Source organism: Tachypleus tridentatus, chromosome 1 (assembly GCF_004210375.1).
Source record: "Tachypleus tridentatus isolate NWPU-2018 chromosome 1, ASM421037v1, whole genome shotgun sequence".
Taxonomy (NCBI): domain Eukaryota; kingdom Metazoa; phylum Arthropoda; class Merostomata; order Xiphosura; family Limulidae; genus Tachypleus; species Tachypleus tridentatus.
The window spans coordinates 132,679,230-132,690,342 of NC_134825.1; the positions used below are offsets into that span (position 1 = coordinate 132,679,230).

Sequence of the window (11,113 nt, forward strand, 5' to 3'; positions counted from 1 at the left end):
AAAAGTTTAAAAGACAGAAAACCGCCTACCCTTCGCGGACAGTTCACACAACGGCATAGACGAACAAAACATTCGTACAATTTCACGTGTATTTACGTTAGGCTTAACTTAATAATTTCCACCTCATAAACAAAAACTTAAATATATGTCTAATAGTCTATGCATACCTGATCGTTTCTGTTGCAGTTCTTGAGTTCTAACATTATTAACATCTTCCTTCCCACCTTTTTTAGGGGCCGGAGGTATTACATTTTGCTTTCCAATTTTCACGCTTTTCACTTTTGGTTCTTTGCTGACTTTGTCAGTTTTTTTCTTTTCCTTTTTTTCTTCTTGTTGTTTTAATATTTCCAACGGATCTTCATCTTCATTTAAGAATATATCGTATCTATTCTTAACACCGATTCCATATGCGTTCTCCATCATTACATGGAAAGAACAAGAAATTGGATGGAATCTGATAGCTCAAACAACTCTCTTATCACGAAGGCATGCCAAAATGGCGTATTAATGTGTTCTGCATTGCATGGCGGGAAGAATATCAAGATTTTGAGTGACGTCAAAAGCTCTAATTGTATCCCTTCTTGTTCCTACTTTAATTTTTAAACGTCATAAATAAAAAGGCATTTTACATTTTTCGATTAAAATAATACTAATCGACTTTTCAACTCTTTCTCAACGTAAACAACTATAATTACCTATTTGTATTTCAGGAGAGATGATATTGCACAATTTATATAATACACGGCAATAATATTGGCACATTTCGTGATTTACTTGTTTTTAAAGTTATCTGTCCATGAGTAAAGATTTTGGAAGTTATATTTAACCACGCAAAACCCTTAAATGGCAAATTGTCTTGTTTGTTTTCGAATTTCGCGCAAAAATACATGAAAGCCATTTGAGCTAGCCGTCCCTAATTTAGCAATGTCAGACTAGAGAGAGGGCAGTTACTCATCACAACCCAACGCCAATTCTTTGTGTGTTTTTTTTGTTTGTTTTCAATTCACGCAAAGCTACACGAGGGTTATCTGCACTGCCGTTCCTAATTTAGCAGTGTAAGACTAGAGGGAAGGCAACTAGTCATCACTACCCACCGCCAACTTTTGGGCTACTCTTTCACCAACGAATAGTGCGATTGACTGTAATATTATAACACTCCCACAGCTGAAAGGGCGAGCATATTTGGTCTAATGTATATTCGAACTCGCACCCCTCAGATTACGAGTCGGATGCCTTAACGACTTGGCCATGCCAGGCCTTTGTGTTGTTTTGTGTACAATTTACTATACCATTGTTTCTGACTTCTATTCCAAAATTGGATATGAGTAGTAAAGCCACTTGCAAGCATGAAATTAACTTAATAATTATCACCCATATAAAAAAATTCACTAATCGATCATGTCTTATTTTAAAATTAGTTTTATTATTTTTAACTAGAAGTGAAAAATTCTATAGGTTTATAAGTAGAGAAGGTTAGAAAAGATAAGCTGAATGGTTTCATGCCTGGAAAGTAATGTTACGTTGTTGTTTTTTGACATCTTTTTATTTTACTTAGCAAAACCAATTATTACTATCTAAACAATTATTTGACAAAATCCCTGTATATGTCCTCTCATAACTGACAAAACACTGTACCAGTTGTTACCAAACCAAGCGTTTATCCTTCGGAAGCAGCGGAAAGTGACATATGAGAGATAACATTCCTTCATGTTTCCTCCCTCCACCTTCCCTCCTTATATTTTTCCCATGTGTTGAACGGGCACGTTAACTACAGACTCGTACACATAATATTTGAAAGCTTTCGTTTATTTGTTTTACTCATTTGTGAGATCAAAAGTGGGTGCTATGAAATTAAATCTGGAAGAAAGTTTGTATGGAATATAGCTTTTAAACAATTGAACGTTGGCTTTATTGTTGACTAACTTGTGGCATGCTAACATTAATATTAAATTTGTTTGAAATATTGCTGTTGTGCTTGAACTTTTGATGTGAATAATAATTTATATTCATTCTTAGTGAAGTCAATTACTAACAAAATCAAGGAAACACCAGAAATATTTGGCTTGAGCCTTGCAAATTTACAGAAGCTTCTTTCAAATAGTAAATGTAAAGCTGTTAAATAAAAAATGAATTTATCTTTATACAAAATAATCTCATATATGTGAAGTGAAAATGGATAACATAAACTTTACCAAATTTCAGTATTCTGAATGAAGCATACAGGTATAATGCACATACTGAGTAGTGGAAGACGTGATAAAGCTGCTTCATGCTGAATGTCCTTTTGACAGATTGTCTTTAATAGTTTTCCACGTTGGCCTGAGGATTTAACCCAGATAGTTATTCTTTTAATTAGGTCGATAGAGTTTTGTATTGTTGAGTTGGACATGAATTTATAATAGCAAGATTAAGTGATGGACCTGCATAATGAGTGTACTAGGTTTGGCTTTGCATATCTTGAATTGGTTTTCGACATCAAATCTTTCACCAACCATCGTGGATGATCATTTAATTCATTATGAGATAATTTAACATTAGCTAATATATTTGTAATTGGACATACCATATCTGTTGCTCTGACCTTCTGTAACTTAACAAGTTTAATAAATTCTTCCCTAAATTCACATTTATCATCCACAAATTGAAGTACGCTTCATTGTGAGAAATCACTTAATCAGTGCGAACAGAGTACAATACATCCTTGTTTTACTTCATTTATAACTTTTACTTAAATTATATCATATCCCATAACAACAGCAATGCCATTTTCGGAGTGTGGAGATAAATATGTAACTTTTTTGCTTCAGGATGACACAAATGGCTCTCAGTATTTTATCATATTCAGCATAATGTTTCATCTCGAGTCGTATTCCTGTGCGTGGTGAAAGGACGTCCCACAAAAGGCTCTGCACTTTCAGTTTACCTCCTCTGGGATCTAAACATCCACCCATGTGTTTGCCGTGCGTGGCGACCCGTGAAGGGGAGAAGAGGAACCTGGTGGTTGAGTGTCTAACTCCAACACTTCTCTTTGGCCTCCAAGGTCAATCGGCTGGTTCACTTTGGCTAGAGAAAAACCGAGTACCAGTGTGGGACTTTCCAACGGGTGTTGTGGACATTGTGTCTGATACTGGTGTTCGGGTATAGTGCTCACGAAACCTTGGTGTTGCTGCAGTGTCCTTGTTTGGCATTGTAATGCATCCCCTCGTAAGGTTCCATGGTAGGTGGGGTCAGTGGGCACTGAAATGTAGCGTCTTTATTATGGATATCCCCATTTTTGAAAACATAAATATAAATTTAAAAAAATTGAAAAACAGATTATTGGAAAATGACCACGCATGGACGACTATATTGTACAGTCAATATCACAGTCATATTCTGTACCTCAATTTCTAATTATCCATTCCTTATCCGAAAAATTTTTAGAAAAAATCAAAATAGATGAGAGGGGCTTGCTGGCTCCTCTAAATCAATAACTAAGTTGTGCTCTGGAGACATTTTGGTGGAAACATCTTCAACACAATATATCAAACTCCTTTTGAAATCGAAGGTCATTCGGGATGTACTCATTGAGGTTACTTTGAATTCTTCCAGAGGAGTTATAGTTGAAAGGGATTTAAAGAACATTCCTGAATTAGAGGTCCTTGCTGGTTTCTCTAGCCAAGGCGTTTCTCCACTGCATCTCCACTCGCAAAGACGGAATTATAGTGCCTAATAATACTCTGATATTGATTTTTAGATCACTATGTTCTTCTGACACAGTCACAGCAGGTTATCTTAACTGTAAGGAATAGCTATACATTTCCAACCCTCTCAGATGTTTCCAGTGTCAATGGTTCGGTCACTCAAAAACATCAGGTAGTGGTTCTTTACGTTTGCTCATTGTGGTGGTAAAGACCACAACGTTTTTCAGTGTAAACTAGAACCACGCTGTGTTAACTGTAATAATCCACACCCCTCTTACTCAATTTCTTGCCCTAAATGGGTGGACGAAAAAGAGGTGCAACGCTTGAAGACTATAAATAATATTTCCTACCCAGAGGCTTGGAAATTATTGTCCCCAACTCCATCTCGGACATATGCCACTGCACTTCCACTGTTATTTGCAAAACATCTGAAGAATATTTTACCATCGATGATTAAAAGAGTTGACGAATCTACGTCTACATCTATATCTGTCCCTGTCCACACCTTTCAGTGACTGCCCGATTCCACTTCCTTTGGATTCTGATTCAGGTGTTTTCTTGGGTCCGTCCTTTACTATAGCCCCGAGAAATAAAATTACTATTCGTTTACATCTTCAGTCGCTGAAATCTTTGTTCACAGACAGAGACCTGTCTGCTCGACCCAAAGCAGGATCCATGGAGGCCGATAGACCTTTATCCAATAAAGAGAAAACGCGGTCGAAAACAGAAGGGCTTCCCGCCAGTAAATAAAATATGGTTACTCTAATCCTGTGGAACTGTCGTGGTTTCCGTTTAAATATAGATGACATTAAGGATTTGATTAATTCTTACCATCCTGTGTGTCTCTCTTTCCAGGAAACGTATCTGAAATCTACCGATACGGTCACCCTTCGGCAATTTTTTTTATAGAAATGACAGGATGTTTGGTGACGAGTGCATGGTGGAGTAGCACCACTGGTTGATCAGCATGTACCTACCCTGTCTTTGCCGCTTGATACACATTTGAGGGCTGCAGCCATCAGTGCTTCCTTGGGTTGCACTATTTGTTCTCTCTACCTAGCTCCTGAAGAGACCTATGATCAGTCAGATCTTGACACCCTTATTGAGCAGTCGCCCCCTCCCTTTATAATCCTGGGGGATTTTAATGGACATAATCCCCTCTCGGGTGCTGCTGATATTGATGAGAGGAATCGTTCCATAGAGCATGTGCTCTCAGATCACAACTTATCTCTTTACAATGCTGGTTCTTATACTTATTTTCCTACACCTAGTCAGTCTTTTATTGTTATTGATCTTTTTATCTGCTCCCCTTCACTTTGCTCTTACTGTTTTGAGAGTTGACAGTAACGCACGGGGCAGTGATCATTTTTCTATCATTTATAGAGAGACTGGCCGTGGGCAGTGCAACCCTACCCGCGTGCCTCAATGGAAGCTGGACCAAGCCAATTGGCCCTCTTTAATTGCTCTCTCAGAACTTGATCCTGCCATTGTCTGTAAGCCATCGATAGACGACTGCATGACAACAGTGACTGACTGTATTGTCTAGGCAGCTGCTCAATGTATTCCTAAAACCTCGACACGTTTCTCACAGTATCTTTGTACGTGGTGAAATCCTGCCTGCCACATGACAAGAAAAGGTCAAAAACGGGCTTGGGATACCATTCTTAGGTATCACACACTTTTAAACCACATTGCATTTCAGCAGGCCCATGCATATGCTCGGCAAGTCAGATGTCAAAGCCAGAAAGAATCTTAGATTAAATATACCTCTAGCATCTCTTCTATCATCAGTTCCAAAGTGATATGGGGCAAAATTCGAAAGGATAGTGGATAGTATACTTCTGCCCCCTTTTGATCTTGCTCTCCAATGGTCAGGAAAGTGCTCATGCATAGAGCATCGCCAACACCATCAGCGAAAGCTTTTCTCGTGCATCTAGTATTTCTGCTTCACTCCCCACCTTCTTAACCATCAAGACACGGACAGAGCGATCGCCTCTTTTCTTTTGGTCTGATTGTCTCTATGAGAATAATCCCCCTTTATACTGATGGATCTCAAGCTGACTCTTCATTGATCTGGCAGTACATCAGTTGGACCCGATGACATTCATTACGAGATGCTGTGTAATCTCTCTCCTGCCTCTATTGCTATTTTTCTGGTTGTTTTTAACCTGATCTGGCAAGAGAACATTTTTCCTGATATTTGGCATCATGCTATTGTACTTCCTTTCCTTAAGCCTGGGAAAGATCCCCAGATTCCTTCAAACTACCATCCTCGAATCAAACAACCTCCTTTCACCCACTCAGTGTGGATTCCGACAACAGCACCTCACCATGGATCACTTGATTCAACTTAAAATGTCAATCGAGGAAGCCCTTCTCAAGCGACAACACCTTGTTTCTGTACTTTTTACCTTGAGAAAGCTTATGATACAACATAGAGGTAGGGCATCTTGCAAGATCTCCACTCGTACGGGTTGTATGGCTATTTACCAATTTTTATTAAGCATTTTTAATGAACCGGCGATTCAAAGTCTGTGTGGGTTTGACTTTTTCCTGTTCTTTCCCACAGGAACTTGGAGTTCCTCAGGGATGTTTTGAGTGTTACACTTTTCATTGTAAAGATTAATGCCATCAGTGGACAACTACCCCTAGAGTTACAAATGGTCTCTGTGTTGACAACTTCCACATTTCTATTACTCGTCAAGGATGGAGTTTATTGAATGACAGCTATAGGCTGCTCTCAATCGCTTACTGAAGTGGACTACAGCAAAAGGTTTTACCTTTTCTCTTTCTCAAACTATTTGCATGCACTTTTGCTGCCTACAGGGTATTCATCCACATCCAGAACTCCGTCTTCAAGATGCCGTGTTTCCCGTGGCCCCTGAGGCAAAGTTCTTGGGGCTTATCTTCAGTCATAAGCTGACCTTTATTTCACACATCAAGCAGCTACGTGTCAAATGTACAAGGGCACTGAACATCCAACTTGTTTTCTTTTCTACTTCTTGGGGAGCAGATCAATATTCTATGCTAAATGTCTATTGTGCCCTTATTTGATCAAAATTGGACTATGGGTCTCTGGTCTATGGCTTTGACAGGACTTCGGCCTTGAAGACGTTGGACCCTGCTCGCCGTCAGGGGCTTGGCTCTGCACAGGGGCCTTCTACACTTCTCCAGTCCAGTGTTTGTACACTGAGTCTCATAAACCTCCTCTATACCTTTGTCATTTGCAACTGTCTTTACTGTATGCTTCAAAACTTCCATCCTTACCACAGCATCACTCCTGGAGTTAAGTTTTGCTTCCTCAATGGGCCATGCTTTATCAGAATAGATAGTCTGTCATTGTTCTTTCTGGCCTTTGTATCAAGGCACATTTGAATTTATTGGGTCTGTCTTTGGAAAATGTTCCCATCTTCACTGGTCAGCATATCCCACCATGTCTTATTACCATCCCAAATTGTGATATTTCTTTGAGTCATCTGAAGAAGGTGGATACTCCCGATTGGAAGTACTGTCTGCTGAACGTCTTTCAAACCATCCTTTGATTCCCATTTAAACGGGTGGTTGGAAATCACGTGACTCTGTGGGCTCTGCCATGATTTCTTGTGATTAACTGGTTGTGCACAGAATCCTCTTTACAGTTTCTGTGTTCACTGCTGAATTGTACACAATTTTTCTTGCCCTGGATCACATATAAGCTATGCAGTACATAAACTGTACTATTGACATTGACTTGCTTACGTAGCTCTCTACTGTCCCTGGAGTCACTTTACGTTAGTTCTCATCCTATTATTTTCGATATTCAAAACTTACTGGCCCATTTTTATTTATCATATACTTCTATCCAGTTATTTTGGATACCAGACCACGTCGGTATTCGCGGGAATGAGCTCGCTGACATCGCAGCTAAGTCTGTCTGCTGTGGTACTATAACCGCCATGTCTGTGCCCTTACATAGACTAAGGTCCTATATTTAAGAATCGGCTTCGCGCCAGTTGGCAATAGATTTGGAGTGAACAACGCGATAACAAGCTTTTCCAGATCAAACCTTCTATTGCTCTTCTGCCGTCTTGCTTCTGTAAGGATTGGAAGGGGGAAGTTGTTCTGGCTAGGCTACGCATTGGTCACAATTTTTTTAACTCATCACTTTCATTTATCTGATACTTATGCACCAATGTGTGGTCTGTGTGACACCCAGGTTACAATAGCCCTCATTTTACTGTCATGCTTTCGTTACAATCGAGAGCGACGGCACCATTCTAAATATATTTTTTGCCATGGGTTCAATCTTAACGTTAGATGTTGCTAATGGCGATGGTGATATTGTCCATTTCAGTTATGTCTTTAAACTTTAAAGGGCCGTTGGTCTTTTTAACTTTATTTAAGATTTTAATTTAAAAATTGGACTATGTTTTGTTTTAGCATGATTCCTTTTTACATATTTTATTGATTTTACCTTTTTCCCGGTTGTTTGGTGCAGATAGCCCAATTGTTTTGCGCCAATAAACGCTGAAGAACCAACCAACCAGTATAATGTTTTATTAAGGCAAGAAATTTGCCTTAATTTTTGGAAGAATTTACATCGCCGGTATCACTTAGAAATAATAAGTCTTGTTTTCCTAAAAAGAAATGTGTAAGAACAATTTGATGAAGAACACGTTTATCTTGACTCATATGTGATTGAAGGGCACAGTTGGTAATAATATTAATTCCACTGAGTGACTGATGTGCAACGAAATCTTTTAAAGTATCAAAAGCCCGCACAGATCACGATAATAAACAAGCTTATAATTTTAACTCAGTTATATTATTTGTTGGCAAGTACTACTTTATCACGTCAACTATGCACCGGAAGAAGGGTAGCACAGGACCATAAAAAATGCCATTCAATTTTGGGCCATATATTAATTATAGATATTTTTCAAGTCAAGCTATTTTAAGGTTGCAGTTACACCTAAGAGAAAAAGTGAGAGGATGAACTTTTGGAGGCGCCACTTGCTTATAAATATTGGAATAGTTTACAGTATTTGAAAAATCACTAATAGTTTAGCATTTTTATCAAATGAATTTAATGGTCTCAATAAATTAGTAAAGTTATAGATTAGGCTCAATGACTACAAAAATAAAGTGACAAATCTCTGATGAATCCATGATTAATGTGCAATGATGATGGCCAAGGAAGAATGGAACGGTCAGTGCCTGAGGCAGTTTCAAGCTCAAGTGAACCAGTTAGCAAATCACCCATCGATGTTACCACCACCAGAAAATAACTCTTTAATGTCAACCTCACAAGCTTCACATTCATTATTGGCACCAGAGAGAGACTTAGATAGTGACTGAGTTGTGTCATTAGCAGCATCTGAAAATAAGAAACATATAGAAATTTTAAATAGGCGACTAGTATATAGCTTTATCATAATATCGTAGTTTATATTATACATAAAATCTATATTAAAGATTACTGTGGCCCGGCATGGCCGAGCGCATTAAGGCGTGCGACTCGTAATCTGAGGGTCGCGGGTTCGCGCCCGCGTCGCGCCAAACATGCTCGCCCTCCCAGCCGTGGGGCGTTATAATGTGACGGTCAATCCCACTTTTCGTTGGTAAAGGAGTAGCCCAAGAGTTGGCGGTGGGTGGTAATGACTAGCTGCCTTCCCTCTAGTCTTACCCTGCTAAATTAGGGACGGCTAGGTGCAGTGGGCTAACAGCCTACTCACTTAAATTCCTGTTACGGAAACCGCAGTGATTGCGGCCCTATGTTCCTTAATGGAATCGAGTGGCAGATGATGGTGAAGATTAGTGTAGTACTCATCTAAGTTCTATATAGAGAGACAAATTATAATACATGCATATAGGTATTCATGTATTAAATATAAACTTTGTAATTTAAAACACTAGGCTACGCATAGTACATCACAAGGTAGCTATTCTAATTGTATGTCAAAAACTACATTAGCTACAAAAGCAGCAAAGGTGCCAATCCATTTGTCTTGCTGGCAAAAACTTTACATATCATTCAGTAAGAAGTGTTGAAGGTCTAACTTAAATATTGTATGTTGTATAGTCTCGCAAGACCGACTCTAACAAGCATAGCCTATAATTTTCAAGTGGGTTAAGTATAAATACAATTCTCAACTTCTTCTATGAACAAAAATAAAACCTGCAAAACTGCTTAACTCTTAAACCCATAATCACTTTATAGTTATATTTCTGTGACATTACAAAGTCTGTTTGTATAGCCGTTAGTTATCCACGGCTATTTTAAATTTAATGTAAGCATTATAATTTGGATAGTTTATTTAGCGCGGATGTCATATTTAGTTATTTTTAGAAGCAAGAGTTTATTAAAAGGTTTACTTAATTGTTATGAGCTAGCAACTGTTACATCATATCACTAGAACTTTTGAAAATTGTTTTTCGTTATTTATAATTGAGTAATATTACATCAGAATATCTAGCAATGTGTGGAATGTTCTTGATTTCTGCCAGGGTATAAATACGCGTCAAAGGATTATTATTTTGATCTAGACTGCTTGATTGTGAGTTTAGTGATAAAGAGTATACAGTCGCGGTTTTTAAAGTGAAATGATTACACACTGTAGTGTAATAATAGAGCAGAGAATAATAACTCATCTCTTCTATTATATTCTAAAGTAATTGAACTCGTCTGTGTGGATTTTGATGAATAAGTAACTCTGAAGGTCGCTGGCTCGAATCGCCGTCACATTAGACATGCTTACCCTTCAACCATGGGGGCATTATATTGTAATGGCTAGTCCCGCTATTCGTTGGTAAAAGAACAGCTTAAGAGTTGGTGGTGGATAGTGATGACTAATTGACTTCCCCTTAGTTTCTCATTACTAAATTAGAGACGGCAAGCTTGTCGCTTTGCGATAAACTCTAAAGAAATAAAGCAAGTGAGTAGTTTTTCGAGATTTGCGACTGTAATGTAAATCACTTTCACATATCAGTCCCCAAATATAGTCTCCCATCATGTTTTCGTTACATGCTCCTTGGTAGCGGCGTTCAAAGTTCAGTATTTCTTGGTGGAAGCGCTCGCCTTGCTCCTCTGACTATGCTCCCATGTTCTCCTTGAATTTATCAAGATAATAGTAAAGGACATGGACTTTCATGGACATCCTGCAGCCTATTCTGCCGTAGTTCTTCACCAGAATTTAAACCAGTTCTACATAGCTTTCGGCATCAAGAAGCCCCGAACCACTGCGACAAAGCTGTCCCGAGCTTCTTTTTTTCCTTCCTACTGAGCTTTTGGGGAATCCTGTGCACTTTAGAATCTTCTTTATTTGTGGTCCAACGAAGACACCAGCTTTGACCTTTGTCTCATACAGCTAAGGGAAGAAGTCTCAAAGATTCTTGACGGCTGCAGACTCCTTATAAGAGCTGTGACAAACTGTTTCATAAGACCCAATTTT

General features: G+C 38.6%; 1 protein-coding gene across 4 annotated transcripts in view; it reads right to left on the reverse strand.

The window, feature by feature from the left end:
* Positions 1 to 530, reverse strand: part of LOC143224648 (uncharacterized) — a 42,713-nt gene extending 42,183 nt beyond the window's left edge. For 2 of the 4 annotated variants that reach the window (XM_076452808.1, XM_076452800.1), the window contains exon 1: positions 168 to 528. In XM_076452808.1, coding sequence (XP_076308923.1) covers positions 168 to 423 — 256 coding nt within the window. In that variant the 5' untranslated portion in view covers positions 424 to 528. Of the gene's footprint in view, positions 1 to 167 lie in introns of all 4 variants that reach the window. The other 2 variants (XM_076452791.1, XM_076452782.1) reach the window with 2 other exon arrangements.
* Between the last annotated feature and the right edge of the window lie 10,583 nt (positions 531 to 11,113).